Source organism: Accipiter gentilis, chromosome 23 (assembly GCF_929443795.1).
Source record: "Accipiter gentilis chromosome 23, bAccGen1.1, whole genome shotgun sequence".
Classification (NCBI taxonomy): domain Eukaryota; kingdom Metazoa; phylum Chordata; class Aves; order Accipitriformes; family Accipitridae; genus Astur; species Astur gentilis.
In genome coordinates, this window is record NC_064902.1 from 4,260,913 (window position 1) to 4,280,656 (window position 19,744).

At 37.3% G+C, this 19,744-nt stretch overlaps 1 protein-coding gene across 2 annotated transcripts in view; it reads right to left on the bottom strand.

Moving 5' to 3' along the window:
- Positions 1-19,744, bottom strand: part of IARS1 (isoleucyl-tRNA synthetase 1) — a 113,750-nt gene that overhangs the window by 12,660 nt on the left and 81,346 nt on the right. For both annotated transcript variants that reach the window (XM_049826141.1, XM_049826139.1), the window contains exons 25-32: positions 17,769-17,871; positions 17,474-17,557; positions 9,547-9,721; positions 8,657-8,769; positions 8,279-8,374; positions 6,080-6,256; positions 2,230-2,341; positions 1,116-1,241 (exon numbers count right to left, since the gene is read on the bottom strand). In XM_049826141.1, coding sequence (XP_049682098.1) covers positions 1,116-1,241; positions 2,230-2,341; positions 6,080-6,256; positions 8,279-8,374; positions 8,657-8,769; positions 9,547-9,721; positions 17,474-17,557; positions 17,769-17,871 — 986 coding nt within the window. The remainder of the gene's footprint in view (positions 1-1,115; positions 1,242-2,229; positions 2,342-6,079; positions 6,257-8,278; positions 8,375-8,656; positions 8,770-9,546; positions 9,722-17,473; positions 17,558-17,768; positions 17,872-19,744) is intronic.

A 19,744-nucleotide genomic window follows, 5' to 3' on the forward strand; every position in this document is an offset into this window, starting at 1 on the left:
CGAACTCTGTGAAGTCACACTTTTATACAGATTTCTATTACATCATTTTCCTATTGCTAATACAATTGGAGGTGATTCTTTAAGCGATCCGACCCCCCCTCTCTCATTTTTTTAAATCCCCCCATGACACATTGTCACTCATTTTAGACTTAATATGAATGGTGTGGAAACAGACAAAGTTTGAACTTCAAGATGTGCCTGTAAATAACACCAAGAACACACAAAGAGTTTACTATTACTGTTGAAACATCTCTAAAGTCATGTCACGGCATGGCCATTGTTAAGTACTCTACTTCCTGTATTTCTTCACTAAAGCATTTGGTTATTTAGTGTAATCTTGTTCTCAGTGTCCTGATTTTTAAGTTGTAACTCTTTCTGATGTATTAAAATATTATATGTAATGTAATAATAAAACAGCATCTTCATCTCAGGGGAGAGAATGCCAGTTTGCTGGTACGGTCTCACAGTCACTAATCGCAACATCTTTCATAACATTTTTCTTCTGTTTCAGCTATATTATCTTTGTAATGAGCCAAACTATAATATAGCCTGTAAGTCTTTGTATAATCTATAAAGATACTTTACATTCTCATGCCTTAACAGAGGCAAAGTTCAAGCTGCAAAAATACTCGATAGATTTTTCTAAAAAGAAAAAAAAAGCAGAGATTCTCAAGTTTCTCTAGGGTGAAAAAGCAACATTTTTTTTCCTCTACAAATAACAGTTTGCATTCCATTTAAATTCTCACCCTGCCTACTGAGGCATTAGGGGAAAAAAAGCATGCAGAAGCTGATGGCAGCTTGCCATCAAATATATACCATAGCCTGGACCCCATGGAAACACATTCTGAAATAAATCGGATTTTGTCCTGATAAGAACTGCAATGGAAATAACAGAATAGATGAGCATCATTTAGCAGAAGCTTTTGGAAACATTTTGATATGACTATAAACACAGTCTCATAAAACTAAGGCCTATAAAATAGAATATTTCCTTATGCATTTTCTTGTCAAGTTTTTATATATATAGAAAAATTCTGCAGTTAATAATTATACAGTAAGTAACTCCTAGCTGCTGCTAGAAAGAGTTTCAGTTTTCTTTGTCATACTCCATTTACCTGTTTTTCCATTAAAAATTGTCAGTTTTGAATTTTTAAGACCAAAAATGCAGGAGACAGCATCTACAAGTCCAGTGAAGTTTAAGGTATTATCTCCTTTCGGATTTTCAAGCAGCAACACACCATCTAAAACCAAAATTAAGAAATTAAAATGTAGTTTGGAAGCAACATCCAAGTTTCAATGATCTTCTAATGTGCATCTTCTAGAAATTTTTAGTAAGAAAGGGAAAGAAGAAAGAAAACAGGGAAATGGACTCAAATGTACTTCAGATTTAGAGTATGGAAATTATATTTGTTTTTATTAACCAAGCAGTCAAATTTTTATGTCACTGAATTATAATCCAGTATTGTAGTGATTAAAAACTGACAGACTGTGTGCCCTCTGAGATGTTCCCCAGCTTACAAAAAGTTACATTCATTATTATTCAGTAAGCAACTTTGTAATCATGTTAAACAAGGCACACACCTACTTTGACACATAAACTGTAAATGCGTTGGAAAAAAAAGTTCCAGAGAGTGCATTTAGTTTTCTCTCCTTTTAATATATAACTCAACCTTGTAATACTTTTAACAATATCACTGCACTCATCTTTTCATTATCCAAGACACAGTCGTCATATTCTCTGGTTTTAAGTATTCTTTTCAGCTCTATTATCTAAGTTTGTCAAAAAGAGCATCTCCTCCACAGAAAGGCATCACCTACATTTACAGTAGTGTAATGTAGGTGTACGGTACAGATTTACTAAAACGAAGGCGTACAGTACAGATTTACTACATCAAGAATTAAAAATTCTCAAGGTACACACTTGGAGAGTAGGTGAACATACACACACAAATACAGAGTGTATAGATATTCATGTGCAAACCCTTCTGCAGAATATAAATAATTCACATGCACCCCTGAGTATTTACTTCAGGTCCACATCAGAAGACATCACAGACAACATGTGGTTTTGCTCTTAATAAACTTATTTTCAAGAACTATTTAAAGCTACTGTTGGCAGGGAGTTCGCACCATCTTTCCAACAAATTCATGGCTCCAACATTCATCACACTCTTTTCCAAACAATCTTTTAACACCACCACTGACAAATCAAACCTGGTACATCCCTACCTTGCTCTGTCCCATTAACACAAACTTTGAGGTTGACGTAGGCACAGGCTGGACCAACGCACTGACACAAACCACCTCGGACGAGTGTAATTTCTAGCTCTGATCCCTTCAGCTGAAGAAAGAGGATTATGCTGATTATTTGAATACGGTGTCATTAAAAAAACACAACAAAGTATTTTCCTTCAATAACTAACATTAAGATTGTGTCTTATTGTCTTAAACACGACTTAAAATTAAAAAAGCAACTCTCGCAACATCTTCCTTCAGAGTGCTTCAAATATGAATTTGCCTTTAATATATGTTAAAGATATAGCAGTATTTAACACATAAGAAAAACAGAGTGTAATAAACAGCCTAATTCGCACAAGTGATGAGCAGTGATGACAGCCTCCCAAAATATAATCCAAAAGTGAATATACTTGAGAGGAACACTCTTCCAGAGGTAATTCAGGGTATCTGAAGGCAGGACCCTGCTCTCAGTCACTCTCTGGAGAAGCCTTCATCCGTCTCCAAGCGGCTACCGAGAACAACCAGGGGCAGCAGCTGCCCTGACATCAAGTCAGCCTTTGTGACTATCACCCCATTACCTGTTAGTCAACCAATTAAAACTCGAAACACTCCATCCAGAAACCGAACGTGTATCTTAATGTGCAGATGAGACAGAGGATGAAGAGACTTGAGAATCTGCAGCAATACTACAGAAACAGACTTATTTTGTAGAGGCCTTAAACCGCAGCTTTAAGACTACGGTTTTTCTAAGCGCAGGTCTTCTCCTGAGCTAAGTACAGGCTCACCTACACCAATTTTCATGAGAAGCACACCTTAAAAGATCTCTTAATTAAAATTTTTGATTAAACAAGCCTCATCCAGAAACCACTTATATGAACAACTGGTACTATTTGGCCATTTTAGCCAATTTTTTTTGTACATTTAGAGACAGTCTTTGGTAAGAGTCACAGTCCAAAGGGTGAACAGACAAACTTGGAAGTGCCACTCTTTACTGAGCTCCTATTACAGAGTAGGGAGAGACACCTGGAGCAGCTAATCTCATCTTGTGTTTATCCGTTCTACCAGCAATTAAAAATACATTCTTCAAGTAGCTGCTTTTCCATCCCAGTATTTTCTGAGCAATTGCTGATTTTTTTTGTTGACTCTCAGAGCAAGTCTTTGGGAGAAGAGTTCATCATTAAGGCCTTGTATCAAAAATTGGTCCAGGATAATTTCACAGAAATAATGATCCCAAAGGTAATCAACATACTTGTAGAAAAGACAGACTGCATTGCATTTTGGCCCCAGTCTTCACATACACCCAACATCACGCAGACTTCTGTTACTCCTTTTAATAACTTGCAGAAATTTGATGCAATGATGCTCTTGCAGTTGACAACTTATGCACTCAGGTGTGGAATTACACACTTTGTTCTTTTAACTTGCATCTGCTTTTATATCTGAAAGCGTGTAATGGCCACTAAAGCATTTTCCATGTCAATGCTGCTTATCAGCCCCCACCAACAGAAGACAGTTGATGCACAATTCAATCTGAATTCACATCCTCATAGTCTTTATGCCTGAAACTGCTAGTAGAAAATGCAATGCAGTTATGACCAACAAAGACTACTAACCACAGCCATGTCTGATGCACCAAACTACAAATTCATTGCACACAGCTGCAGCTGTCTTCCGCTCTCCGCAAAGGGCCAAACTTCTACACTGAAAAGATTTCTGAAGAAGGGCTTTTTCATTTCAGGTATTTTTATTCACTGCTCTTAATGCGACAAGCTAGTTGCAGCAGAACACAGAGTCAAAACATCTGCCCTAAGCAATCCATCTCTGCAGTCCCAGGAAGCGAGACTTCCAAGGAAGACTTTACAGTTGTACTAAAATCTCAGTCATCTGTTTCTCTCTGCAACCTCTGTTTCAAAGTCTAAGTATGTAACTAACAATTCAGAGGCACATCAAGTCTGTAAGCACAGTAACCATCTCAATATGCAGAGGGCAACCCAGGCGGCAAAGACCACAGATTGACTCCATAGGGAGGTACTTTGTAGTGATTGAGGCTCCTTCAAGTAAAATAATAACAATCAACTCTCCATTTACTTAAAAAGTTTTTCTTCGCCTCCATTTACCACACATAATCTATATAGCTTCAGTACACAGAACTCGCAATAACTCCCTGCTAACGGTTTTGTTTGAAAAAATTTCCACACCCAAGATTTTAAGCTGACAGGTAGGCACTCTCAGCTGTATGACTGTTACAAGATGACTGCATTTCTATAAATTTTGTCATCAATTGCAATAGTCACACAGAACCGTCTGTTGTGTATAGTGTTATTCCAGTTAAAATTTTTTAGGTTTTCCCAGTCTGATACATAACATTTGCGCAAATGCATAGCCTGATCCACAAATCTGCTATCTCTGGTTTATATACTAGCTCATCATTTCCAAAACCAAACGCATCTCTGGTCTTTGCTGACATCCAGACAACAGCTATCAATTACATCCATAAAAACCAGCACCTTCTGTTGGGACAAGATTTCATCTTTACGTAGACAGCATTATGTAAAACTAATCCAATAGATTCATCTTTCATCTTTCCACAATGTTTTTCTTCACTAGAATCTGCTAAATTAAGGTTTAGAAAACAGAAAAACAATAGAGGGGGGGACAGGACGATGGACTATACTTGCACAGGCATGTAAGCTTTCATGGAAGGACACAGTGACCAACATTAAAGCCCATGTACTAGGCAATTTCAGAGGCACACATTCAGACAAGTGTTTCCCAGCACTACACGTTTTTTTCCAGCTGCTTTTACATTCTAATTCAGATTTGATGTTGACTTAACATCAAACTGTCCATCAGCAGCATCCCAATCAAACAAGGACTTAGAAGAAATAGCAAAATATTTTCACCGATTTCTCAACCACGATATTTTCCACTTTAATGTAGTGTTTTTCCCTATATTTGTCACTATTAAACTAATAGTTTTGAAAAAGGCCAAACAGAGCTTTGTTTCAAATCTGTACAACTTTAGAAGTGTAATTAGTAAGTATAAAACACTTCCTTTACATATACTGTTATTACAATGGATAAAATACGCACTTTCCTTTCTGCTATTCTCAGACACACAAGCCATTCTGTAAATCAAAATTTAAGTTTGATACATCCTAAGTTCTTGTCTTTCTGGTCTAGCGTGACATTTAGATTGAAGAATACTTCATCCACAATGCTGCTAGGAATGCCTTTTGAATATAGTAAGTTTGAATAAAACCATGGCAAAAATATTCTCAAAACATGTCAGAAGAAACAATCAAATAAAACAAAGGAAATAGTTCAAATCTGCTGCTGAAAGAATAAACCATCTGCGAAACTGTGTTGTTACAAAAGACTGAACTGTAGCAACACGGGGGAGAAAAAAATAAGTGTTCTCAAACATTAATAACTGAAGCTGGTCTTAAGCCAAAAGGCAAAATTTAGCCTCGAAGGAGAACAGTTTTAATATGAAAGCCTATTAACTTAAAGAAATCAGAGCAACAATATTTTTGCTGTCTAAACAATGCACTAATCCAAGTACAAATAACTGTGTGTATTAAGCTTACACAAACAACTACTTAAGATATTTATTTTGGTACCCAAGCGGCTTAATTTTCAAAAATACTACACACACAGAACCCAACTATTTTCTTTTTTAAACCAGAAAGACTAATATGCAAATTTATAAATACGAAACAACATCCACTATATCCCACAAATAAATATGGGCGTACAATTTTTCTGTAATTGAAGTACTTTGTGCCATTAAAAGCAGATAACAAAATGAACTATGCAGTCAATGCTTTTTCCTTCTTACCTGGGTTGTTTCCTGGATGAGAACTTCTTTTGAGGTAGGCACTGGGTAAGGCTTCAGGGCAGCCTTTACAGTTGCAAAAATGAAATCCTTATGTTCCTTAATAACAGTATCCAGGTAGTCACCTTCTGGATGTGATCTGTAGTAAACGGTAATCTCATCTGTAGGAACCAGATTTCGCTGTAGGATACACCAAATATACTATTAGTGACAGCAAGAATGACTTTCACATACACAAACTGTAAGAAGAACACTCGTTAAGTTAAAGAAAAAAATATCTTAGAAAGACAAATCACAAAAGATTTAGAATAAAACAATTCTTTTGTCAGAAGGGCAAGAAAGAGGCTTGAAACGTGGTGAGTTTTTCTTCAAAAGGTAACGACCAAACAGTATACCTTAATCAAAATGTCTCGCTTCCAAATTCATTTACCAGTTCACCCCCTTAGTGAGCTGAAAGCCTATGAAATTTATTAAAAAGCTTTTCTTGATGCACAAGAATTCTACTAGCAGTTGCACATCCTGTTAGCCTGAAATTAAGCCCTCAGTTCTTTATTGAACAGTTGCTCAATCAGTGACATTTTCTTAACACCCAACAGTCTCCAAGCCATTTTAGTATTATTTTGGAAGGTGGTGACCAGACTTTTGAGTTTTCAGGCTAGCTCTGTCACAGCTCACGTACTAACATATACTTCAGGAAAAGAACAATTAATTTGAATGGTACGCTTATTAAAGTTGAATTAGAGCAAAATTCTGCTTCATAAGAAAATGGTTTCAAGGAAAACAACAGCAGCACCAAGAAAACTTTATTTCTAAAATCTGCTAAAAATAAGAACTGCCCTAATGCCAGTAATAGTTACTGTTATTTTTATTACGTGTACACTTTTATAACAGGAGCGGGAATGAAAGAATGACAGAATAAATGCACATTAGCATCATGTTAATTATTAGGCTAGATTAAGTATTTTGATATTCATTTAAGTGAGAATAAATTATGGCTTTATGTCATTACAAAAGTAAATTTAAATCATCCAGTAACCTATGAGAGCACTTTCTTTTCATGGCTATATTCCTTTCTGGTTTTATTTTACACAGAAATTAATCTACATAGGTGTTTAATATATATTACGTATATACACATAACAATTTGGTACAAAATTGTCATTTTTCAGTCTTATATTGAAGATTCATGCAGTCTTGACTGTACAGATATCTTTTCCCAAAAACATGTCCCATGAAAATTTTCTCTACACATCATTTAGAGGTCTTGCATGATTTCTTCAGGAATAAGTCTGAAAAAGACATGAATTCCAGCACATTGTGACCAAGTTAGTCGAGTAGGAAAACCCTACATATATCATAGAACAACACGTTCCAAGGCTGCAATGTGTATGTGCGTGAGGGGACAGGGGATTGTTTGGTTTGCGTGCTGGTTTTTTTTAAACTTGCGGGTTCTGAAACCTTTAGAATTCTTTGTACCAAGTTCAATGTTACTTAATATCCTCTCCAGATGAAAGGCTTTTTAGGCTTGTCATCACCTCCACAATGGCCACGCTTCCTCGGCACAAAATGGAGATAACGAGCGCAGCTCTTTCTGGATTAGTATTGTAGAGAGAAGGACGTTACATCGGTTCAAAGTGCTTTAACATCAAGGTCAGACGGCATCATTTGTATGTATGCTGAGAACAATTTAGAGTGGAATCATTAATGTAGGTATACAAATCAGTGCCCGAAACGCCTCCTGCAATTTGCGAAGACACGAGTTTGTTTCTTTTAGCAGTCCTAGGCTCAGATGTCTTGGCTTTCACCAGCCCAGCTGTGGTAACACACCGGAACCGAAACGGAACAGAACGTAATTCTAGGCAGGAGGCAGGCAGGCCTGAGAGCTGCTTAACTGGGCCTGAACCACAGCTATGTGGCTGAAGACAGAAAACAAGAGGGCCTCAGTAAAATAAATAAATTAGTTAATACACTATGGATGATGCATAGCAAGCTCATCATTCAACTCGAGTTACTTAGGAATATGGGAATTCAAAATGAAAATAATGATTTGCAATCATTTATGTCCAATCAGGAAGCTATACATGAGCAATAAGTGATACAGGGCTTCATGTTCAATTGAAAAGGTCAGTTTCTGCTGCATGTTGCCCAAAGATTGCTTAAAAGTAAATTAAAATGTCTTGTTCCAAACCATTGCTTCCTAACCTTTTTACGAAGCTTCTGGATGCGATTAATCACTTCCCGGGCAACTCCTTCATCCACCATGGACTGGTCTGGGGTAACATCTAGCAGAACTAAAACCTGAGGTAATGCACAGAAGACAGTTGAATAGGTGACAAACTTGAGACAAGCTACTATTAACTCACTCAGAAGCTCAGGTACACTCTTAGAGCTCCTCACTTACAAAATATCATGTTGAAGAGAGTACTTGAACATCTCCAAAATTCAGAAGATAGTTCAACAAATTCCAGGAGTCTACCTGAACAAACAAAGCCACCCCAGCTTTCATCTATTTTCATATTACTTCTAGAGGAACTCTTCCCTTAATCAAAAAAAAAAAAGAAGAAATAACCAACAAAGTACCTGAGCATCGGAATGTGCCTCAAACTGGGCAGATCCTCCCGCAACCTGATCAAAGGTATACATGAGACGAAGATCTTCCCCATGGAGTTCATGTCCTTCTACAACAATGGTGCCTGCAGAATTGGCAGATGAAGAGCATCTCTTACAATCAGAGTAAAAAAAAATTCTTTTAAACTCAAAAAAGCTTTAAATAAGTATCAGACTGCAAACAGATGAAATGCAGTATATTTGTGACACAGTTAAACAGCAGTTAAGCACTAGTAAGAAACACTGAAGTACCCCACATTCAGATTTTTCACACAAGCACTTCTACAGGCAGCAGAACTCGAAGGCAGACACTTCTGCAACTGTTTGTGTACTGTTTGAATGAAACAGAATAAAACTTAAAAATAACCTGTACATTCAACCAAATCAAAATTTACATTTCAGCAGTTAAACAGCTATAGCTGGAAAATTCACACCCACTTGTAAATCTGTAATTGAAGCAATGCTTTTAGAATAAAAACTATTGCACATATACTTGTTCAAATCTGATTCGGTTTTAAGGAACAGCTTAGTCTCTACTTCATTTTGGCCTTACCATAGCACTGAAGCAGGAGAACAACGTGAGATTAGTCTACACAGCCACTTCTAATCTGTCAGCAAAACAACAAAACCAACTTTTCTCCTATTCTCATTAATATAAAATTTAATAGGGATAACAACAGGGAAGTAGGCCTTAAGTTCCCTAAGCCCACAGAAGGATACTTTTGCATCTGTTCCTGCAAATGCTCAATTAAGACACACAGATCAAGTGCAATTGTTTGAATTTTTTTCTGATGAGCCAAAGGATTTTGGATCTTTTTTTTGGTCAACATTGTCATCATTTAGTGGTTTGTACCACTACATACCTGTTGCCTGGAATTCTTCCAGCTGCTCACTCTTCAGCTCTTTGATTGCAGCCATGACAAGCTTAAATGCACCTTTCAAACGCTTCCCAAGCACCATGTGATCCGGTTCTGCTCTCAGCCGGACTCCATATTTATCTTTATTAGTGGATAGTGTCACTTGACGTACATTAAGTTCCTATATAAATACACCGAGAGAAAGAAAAAAAAAAAAAGAAGATAAAGAGCAGCCACCTCTGACAGCTTGACAGCTGTGGAAAGGGTACAAAACCAGGGGCCACAGTAGCAGGGACGTCGTAAGTCTCAAGCTGCAAATTTTTTATATGGCTGTCGCTATGAACTAAGTTATTTGCCAACACTGCAAGAGCAAACAAACCCAACCAATACTGAAACTACCCTTCAGCAGAAGATCCTATCCTCCGCTTCAGCCTTTAGGTAGACATTTCTGTGTTATTAATAGACACCAGTCAGCTCTTAACTCAAATCAGATCCCTATTCAACAGCCTTTTTTATTTTACCGTAATAACTGCCTGAAGAGATAAAAGTATTACCTTTGTGTGCGATGGCATTAGAAAATGGCCTGGCAAAATTCAAGAAGAACAATTTTGCTGAAATAGCCCTTTCAGTATGCATTTAGCCAGAAAACTATAACCGACAATTTTATGTTTTAGGTTGTACAAATGCTACTGCCTCATTTTGTCTCTTTCCTTATCTGTTTATTCTAGGTCCTTACTGTTCAAAAAACCACCTTGCTCTTAAAAACTTCTGTCTATGCCCTGCAGCAGAAGATCAGCATGCTGGAGCAGACAAAAAAAGAGCTTATAAAAATTGCATCAACTTCAGGAGGGGCCCCAGACCAAGGATGTTATTTTGCCCCTACATAAAACGTGGGCACGCCCAAGTTTAAGTAATGCGTGCATTTTTTGTTCCCATATCTGAAGGGGAATATAGTAGTGCTGTGGAAAGTTTTACAGAACTACTGATTAAGAAGACATCTTTGCTACCATATGAGGTAAGACCAAGGCTAGAACTCTTTGGAGAGAAGAAAGCTGAAGGGGAATATGATTGAGGTTTAAAAAACTATAGAAAAGGTGGGTAAGGAACGTAAAACTGTTATTCACCAAAACCCAAACCACCCCTCAAGTAAGGGAGCATGCAATGGAAATAGTAGGAGATTGGTTTAAGAGAGATATACAAGCAGTTAGCACTTGGAACTTAATGTCGCAGGAGGAGGTAAGCAGGAGCGTACCAGCAAGTTCCAAATGGAATTAAGCTCATACCAGTAGGCACATGAAAAGATGCTAAAGGGAACAGGCAGGCATGTGCCCTTGAGCATCTTTAATACACTAGCTGCAGATGGTGACCACGACAGGAGCCTACTGCAAGAAGTGGCCAGATGCTTGTGCTTTCTCTAAAAGGACTCTACCATTGCAGGAGAAGGCACAATGTGCTAAGATGAGCTGTGAGTCTAAACCACTAAGTAGTTTCTTACATTCTTAAGTACAGATATTTCCCTCACCACAAAGACATTAAAAATCACTATTAAAAAACCCCCACAAACCTTATTACACACCCTGACCATCATACAATGCCAAATTTGAAAATACACAGCAAACCTCTCCACTCTCCACTTAATTCTGTCCAATGAACAAATGCATTACACATGGTATTAATAACACCAAGAAATAATGTCTCGGTATACCTCCTGTAAATAAGAGCACTGTATCCCAGTGTTATTTTGCATCTTCAAGAGAGCTTGGTTTTTTCCTGCTTTGTAAAGCCAAGTAAGAAACACACACAAGGCAGGATTTGATACCTAAATTCTCACTTTCAGTCTCACTCTCTATTCTTGGTGTAACGTACCAGGAACAGGTCTTGGGAGGTTTTAATTGCTGACATGCAACTCTACTACAGGTACAAACCTGCACATATCAGGAGCACGTTTCACTATAATTCAGCAGGTTTTGTCTGTCAGGCTGTCCAATAATTGAAGCATTTTGTGTTTAAATCTCCACTAGAAGGTTGTTAGAGTTCACATCAACATGATACAGAATCACCAAGTGCATTTGGCAAGCAAGCTACTCCAAGTCATTTAGGAAGCAGAAGTAAATGGTAGCGTCAGCATGACAGGACTAGCAAGTAGCCAAACATTTAGACTGAGAAGTAATGCTTAAATACAACCTCTGAGCTACAGCTTAATTGCCTAGGAAGTGCTACTGACATGAGGAGCCAAGAATACTGAATCTAATTTTATTTAATAAATCTTTTAGGAAATCTAATGAAAATTATGTACTTCAGAAATTCAGCTTTAATGGGGTGCTGTTGGAAATGAGCCCACAAGTGGTAAATGACAACCTCATGGAGAAAAACAGATAACCAAAAAAATAGCACCAACTGAAAGATGATTTAAGGCCTGATTAGATAAATTGCATACAAGCCAACTCCATCAGGACAAGTTTTCTATGCTAATTAGATTAGGAAACCATTCTTCTGTATACATTATCAAGTAAAACAACAGAGTGACTCTTCAAAAAAAGAAGTAAGCATGTATCTTAGGTCTGTTTACATCTGTCTCAATATAGTGCTTTGACTTAAAATAGTTCTTATCTTCCCAATAAATCAAAATTAGCTCCTTAACACTTCTTTCAAGTCTCATACACACAAACTGAGGCAACCAGTCCTTCCCATTGCCAGTGAGAAGACCTGTAGATTCAGGCATTCCTATGTACAAGGGCTTTTTGTTGGTGCCGTGTGCCAGCCATGATCAGATCGACCAGCAGCCCAACTACGCTCAATTCTCAGAACAGAGAAAGAGAAATGCCAGTGCTGTGCTTCAGCTGGTCTAGGCTCTCTAAGCTAACATCCTAAAAAAGAAAACAAATATTGATTATGTAATACTGTAAGAAACAAAATACTGTGAAGGCCCATACAACTACCACAGTTCATGCATCAGTTAATTCAGCCCACTCATGGATGTCATGGTTTCACCCCAGCCTTCAACCAAGTACCACGCAACTGCTCGGTCACTTCCCCCCCTCAGTGGGATGGGGGAGAGAATTGGGGGAAAAAAGTAAAACTCATGGGTTGAGGTAAAAACAGTTTAATAGGACAGAAAGAAAGAAAATAATAATAATGATGACGATAATAACAACAATAATAAAATGACAACAGTAATTAAAAAAGAATTGGAATATACGAAGCAAGTGATGCACAATGCACCACTGACCGACTGATGAGTTCCTGAGCAGCGATCCGCACCCCCAGACCAACTCCCCCCAGTTTATATACTGGATGTGATGTCACGTGGTATGGAATACCCCTTTGGCCCGTTTGGGTCAGCTGTCCTGGCTGTGTCCCCTCCCAACTTCTTGTGCCCCTCCAGCCTTCTTGCTGGCTGGGCATCAGAAGCTGAAAAATCCTTGACTTAGTGTAAACACTACTTAGCAACAACTGAAAACATCCGTGTTATCAACATTCTTCTCCTACTGAACCCAAACCACAGCACTGTACCAGCTACTAGAAAGAAAATTAACTCTATCCCAGCCCAAACCGGGACAATGGACTCAGTCTACTACATTATAACACCATTAACGTTATGAAATACTGGTAGACCTTGGATTTGAAGAAAAAGTCAATTTTCTCTGTTTTATCATAACCATATATAGGGGTGGGGGTTGAAGGGCATACAGAAGTCTGATGCAAACAAGATTCTGATTGGGCATAGAGTAAAATTTACTCAAATAAAACCTTTCCCTGGAAGCAGTTAGGAAAAGTAGTCCTGAACTAGGCTTGTAAAAGGCCTCAAATACTAATGAATAAAATGCAACTGTGTTCAGTTGCTAAAAGCCTTCTGGATTTGTTTCATTTTGTGAGCTTCGCCATTTCTGCATGACAACTCTATACTCTGGACAGTTCCAATATTAAAATCCATTTGTTTAAATGATTTGCTATGTTCTGATGATGAGAGAGTAAGACTGCGGATCAAAGACTACAGCTACTTCTGAAAAAGCAATGAATGAAATTTTCTAAGGATTGACAAGTGTATTTTTCAAATTCTTTTGTCAGCAACAGCATGAAATTAAATGGTGTAATTTTTCTTAGAGATTACCTCTGGCACCTGCAAATTTACTAAAAACACACATCTGGCAATAACTAAAGGTTTTAAAGGTCTGAATATGTAGGAGGTTGATGAACAAAGCTGCAAATACAGCCCAAGTAATACTACCCAGTCTGCCTGTATTCACTGACCTCTTTAGCTCTGAACCATCCTAGTAAACAACTAGATTGATTGCTATGCAATACAATAAAACACATACTAAGCTTCAGCATCAACTCGCTGAATTTTAAGATACATAATAAAAATAGGACAATAGACAGTATTTTGTATTTGTGCTTCCATAAAGGTATTTGAGTTTCTTGTAACTCATCTACCCACGAGACATATCCTAACTTTGTTTGCAGTAGCAAACGAACATAAATTAAGACATACTTTTGTACAATCCAATTATGTAATAATTTATCAAATTGTTAGGTTCCTTTGTTACCTTTTACTAGCTGTAGAAGTTGACAGCAAATTTTGTCGGCTATCTGTTTGGAAGTAATTCGAGCAAGCAAACCTCATGTCCCTTATAATTGGATTACATAAAATCCACAAATCCAGTTTTCAGATCAAGCAAACGTGATAGATACTAACCTAAATTTCACAAAATTCTGCTATTGAAAAGATCCATGTATTGAAATGATTAATAATAATAGCAACTCTGAAGTGAAGCATCATAACTGCCAAGTCTAAGAGAAATAATCAATAAGTTAACATGACAGAAAAGCCTTACAATCCCACTTGCAAATGAATTATGATTTTTTTTTAATTAAAATTCCTTTAGTGCACAATTTTTAAGACTTTAAGTCCCATAAAACTAAACTAAAAGCAATAATAAAAGCAAGAAGCGTACATGCCATTTCTGGACAAGGGAGAAAATCCTTAGATACTGTACTGCCAGTGCTTATTATAATAGAAAAAGACCTTACATCTCACTTCACTTTGAAGACCTGTTTCACTGACTTCAGAGAATGCAAAATGTTACAAACACTTATGGAGGAAAAAAGAAAAAAATCGATTACCTGGAAAGCATCATAACCTTATGCTTCACATACTACCAGCATGCCTTAGTACAGCCATTGGAACTGACTGTCATGAACATATATAAAATGATCTGAAAAGTGACAGATTGTGACAAATAAAAGACGATAGGAAGGTCAGAGGTCAATTATTAGTAGAAATACATTTTATTTAATAAACCAGAGACCATTAAACAGACACACAAACTAAAGACAGATTGCTGAACCCACCAGTCCTATATTACATCAGCTCTTAAGAAGTATAGAGGTCCTAAGGTGATACAAAGAAAGAACTTCCTGAAGACAGAAATGAGACAGTAAGCTCCTCTGCAGTGTCAGATTCAAAGCTCCAGTGCTGAGGACAGAGCTGAAGGAAAGGAACCACTCTGAACTGTGGAGAATCCCTACATTTCCCACCTGATTACTCTGCTTGGATGCCTAGAAACCATTCACTAATATGACAGTAGCTGGGAAGTACACTGAAGGTAAAATAGGACAAAGAATTAAGTTAAAACAGTGATCTCTTGTTAGTATATAGGCTACAGGCACTTAAAATACAGGAAGAGGGCAGACTTCAGAGGATAATGAAAAGTACACTCTATGGCTCACCCTTCCAGATGTGAAGTTATCAGGGGAAGGAAGGGAAGGAAGTCGTTCATAAACTGTTCAGATGTACAACTACATTCCTGTTCAAAAATATTTTTTTTCCTTCCAGTTTCTGCTCATTTAAACAGAGATTGTTTCAAACAAGTAGATTTGAGAGGGCAAGACATGAGAAGGCGAAGCTTGCAGTTCACAGGCATTCAGAAACTGTATGAAGACTTCTACATGAAATCTCTTCTAACAGTTAAGGAGTTGATATTTGGGGCGGGGGGGCAGTTAGTTTTTGTATTACATTGTGCTTAACTTCTCTAACAAGGACCTTGCATTGAGGCTAGTATCCCTTCCTCAGAAACATTTTTATTAGGCGGTCCTGAATGGGGAAGATCATCTGAACAACTCCCTAGGTGGTTTTGTTTTGCAAGACCACTCCTTCAGTTCTCATCTGAGAGAAAAGCTGGCATGTATTCTGCCTTGTTGAATTAAGAGCTACACACAAATACATCAAGATTGCATAAGGGAAGGATTCAAGTGAAAATCCAGACAGATTAATACACAGAAATTGTTGTTGTGAAGTAATCCCCAATTTATATTCAAGTCTAATGCATGCATTCTGCCCAACATCAACACCAAATCAGCTCCTTTAGAATTCTGCTTTCTTAGCAAAGAGCCACTATTCAAAATGCAGTTCTTCCTCCCCAAAACACATACAAAGATGAAGTCTGGCTTATCTCCCCAAGGAACACAGTGAAACATCTGGGTGAAAAGCGATCATCTATCCCAAGGAGAAACAACTGCAGCAAGAGGAAATTAAGACTGCTCAGAAAGAACAGCACTGCTTAACCTGTCTTCCTTCTTCCCTCGTTGCCTTCCAGAGTGGTTCTGAAAGGTCTCCAGTCTTACAATGGAGATGATATTACCTCTAACTCCCTGTTCAGCAAAGCAATTATAAAGCCCCTAGGCTGCTAACACTGAGAAATTACGCACAGCATAGCTCACGTATACCAAATGCATGATCATGGCAGGTTTAAGCAGTAAGAACCATTGGTTTGCAAGACATTTTGAAGGCCCCAACACCTAGAAAAACGTTCAAAAGCATACTGGCACAGTACCTTCCCCCTACCCCCGCCAGCTTTTCCTTTTAAATAAAAAAAAACATGGGTCATTGAAATTCATCCCTGTAGCTGAAACACTCTTCCTTCTCACTATTGCCTCTTACTGTTTGATTTCAGTTGTACATCACAGATGTGAAAGATGATGCATATGGTCTATTTGTAATGAAATTTACTTGAACATAAAGACTAAAAGAAGCCAACTCTACAGTCTTCTAAGCAATGAAAAGTAATAGGCTTTGTGCCTGCACTACAACTTCTGAAATGGAGTACTGAAGTTTAAAAAATATATTTCTAGTAAAAATATATATATAAATAGACTTCATTTATTAACAAACTCCTTTTTCATTTCACTTCTTAAAATGCTATAGCTTTTTACATGACTGACTAAAAGCAGAAAGTGCAGCAAATTTCAGAAAGTTAAGCTCAAAAAACAAAGAAGGCTTACTTTTCTTTTGAATGATGGGGCTTTTATCCAAACAAAGATTTAGAAGTAGGGCATGCTGCATTTCTCTAATGGACACACATTAAAAGAGTATTGCAGTGGCATACAGGAGCAGATGAGTGTAAGAAATTGTATAGACTAATATCTTATTTATTTGACGTTTTATTTCCTAAACAACATCTTGCAAAACATCTGGACTGATCCCCTATCGTCCCTTACATGGAATTCCTTCTCTCCATCAACATTTCTACTTACTGTCAAACTGTTTTTAATGCCCTTTAACTGAAGGAGATCACAAATTTTGCAATCCATCTCTTTGACAACATGTAGTTGACTATTGTTTTATTTTCATTCAGAAAATATTTTTTTCCTTTCACTGATCAAGAAAAAGTTCATTTCTAATAGTCTCTTAGTTCGGTGTGGTTAGTTTGAGTGATTTAAGTATTTCTCAATACTATAACTGACTAAGGATCATCACCCATTCACCTTCATTTCTGTACACGGTACCCATTGATAAACCCTTTCATTGCAATTCTCTTAAATTAATTTTACCTAGTGAGTTATTAAAATCATCAACAAGGAAGGTTAGGGTTTTGTTTGTTTAGGCAACTGACATACACAATCCAGTTAAGCATCACGTTCGTGATGTTCTTACCTCAAGTACGTACTTCTCTAAAGATTTGATGTTTTCCAGAGCCTCTGGATCCTGATGGATAACAACTACTTCTTTCAAAGGATACTGGGGAGAAGGAAGAAAAAACCCATAAACTTCTGTCCTTCCAACTGAAAATAAAGAACTTCAGAAGTTATTATTTATCATTTGAAGTATTTTATTGTTGAACTCTGTTTGCTATTCCAAACCTCATTATTCAATTTCTCCAGGCTTATCCCAAAGTTACAAAGCTATTGCACATCCCAAGGTATTGATAAGAGATGTTAAGAGTTCTAACCTTTACTGGAATGGTTTTTCTGTCTCTGATTACTCGTCCAAGCTCAATAACAGACTGCAAACAAGAAACGGCACTTTCAATTTTTTTGTCGATGAGATGCTCCCTAGATTAAAAAGGAAACATTACATTGCTTCATTTTCACTGTGTATGTTTGAGCACATTGAAAACATTTTGCCCCCTCCTCTGAAATTTTCTACAAGACACCCAATTATGCCCTGTTTGGGGCAATTTGAAAAATGAACAAAGAGGGTTTTTTTCTCTCTTTGTGTAGAAGATGATGAGGAAATAACTTGCTGAAAACAAAAAACAGAGCAATTTTTAAATCATCTTTTGTTAGCACCTCTCACAAGAAAGAGATGATGGATTGAGTCATACTACCTATTCTATTAATATTCAATAAAAAGTAAGATTTATATTAATAATATCATAAGAAGATGCAAAAAGATATTACAAACAGAATACTTCAAATGACAATGAAATGCCTATAATGTAACAAGCTCACTGGATGTCAATTTATAATCTTTTCCAGGAATTCTAGATATTTTAGCTTGATGTTTTAGACAGTCTTGTCATCTTTCCTGGCTTCATCATTTTGCCTGTCTTCATCATTTTAACACCCTTCCATTTTGAGGCAAGGCAGGGTTGGGGGGGGGTGCCTTTTTGGGGAGGGGGTTGGGTTGTTTGGGGGTTTTTTTGAGCAAGCTGACATTCACATCTTGTTGCAAATGTACTGGCAGCCAACAGTTCTGAAAATGTGGTTTTCTTGATTTCTTGAGTAGCTGCATAAATTGAGCAGCTCCTTTAAAACTGCACAAGTGTCATATGAAGAGCAGAGGTACTGGTTCAAAAGACAATTGTGAATAAAATGAACGAAGTTGCTTGCTGTAATGTAAGTAGCAAAAGTACTGGGGTGTAAACTATGCGTCCAATAAGGATTGTCCAGAAAAACAGAACTGGTAAAGCAAAACGTAAAACTGAAGTATCCCCACCTTCTGCACTAAGGCTTTAAGATGTTACTACCCTTCTTGAAGCTTTTGTTCTTCCAAAAGCGAGTCTCCAGGATGGTCCTCCAAAAACTTGGAAACATGTAAATTGTGAGATAGAACATTTTTCTCCCCGAAAGGTTCATATATTATAATGTGGCAGTATTTCAGTATTACTTGCCATTACTTAACAACATTGTGGAGCCACAAAATAAGAATAGTCTTCATAGGCTGCATGCGCATCTACAAAATTTAATGCAACCAATCTGTTCAGACACTAAGCAACCAAATAACACCTCAGTGGGGCTTGTAACACAGGTATTGAGTCAAGTTCAGCTGTGAAAGCGGCCAAGTCACTTAGCTTTATCTGTACATACCCATCATATTGTTAAAGTAGTATTTTCTGTAACTGCATGAAAAAAAAGTCTCATTATTAACTGACAATATTGTCCTTATGCAGTCATCAGAAAACTGTTCAAAGAAAAATGTAATGATGTGCTTAGCAACTCAAGGTAAAACTAAAACTTCAACAATAATTTAGTTCTGAAAAGATGTCTTTTTATCTGACAAGGGGAACAATTTATACATAGGGGATCCAGTAAATTACACAAACTAGTAGCAGACAAAAATCCAAACAAAGTACAAGACAAAGAAGAAAGCCGTGCAAGCCACTCAAACACATCATATACGTTTGCATGATGCAGCAGCAAGTCAGTTAGCACTAACAGGAATAAAAAGTGACTAAGCCACTATTAAACGCTGATGCTAAGTCCATGCCTGAACTGAGTTCCTGCAAATAGCTCACTATCCTTCCATTATTCCATTCTACAGGAGCTCAGAACCATTTCTGATAGCTCACTGATGAGTTTTGTATTCTTTGATTACATATTCCTTACCGCACTTTCCCAGGGAACAGAAAATCAGCACCATCATTATGTCAATCTCAAACTCCTTGTTGCAGTAACTCTCACTATTAAAGCTATGAGAAAGAAC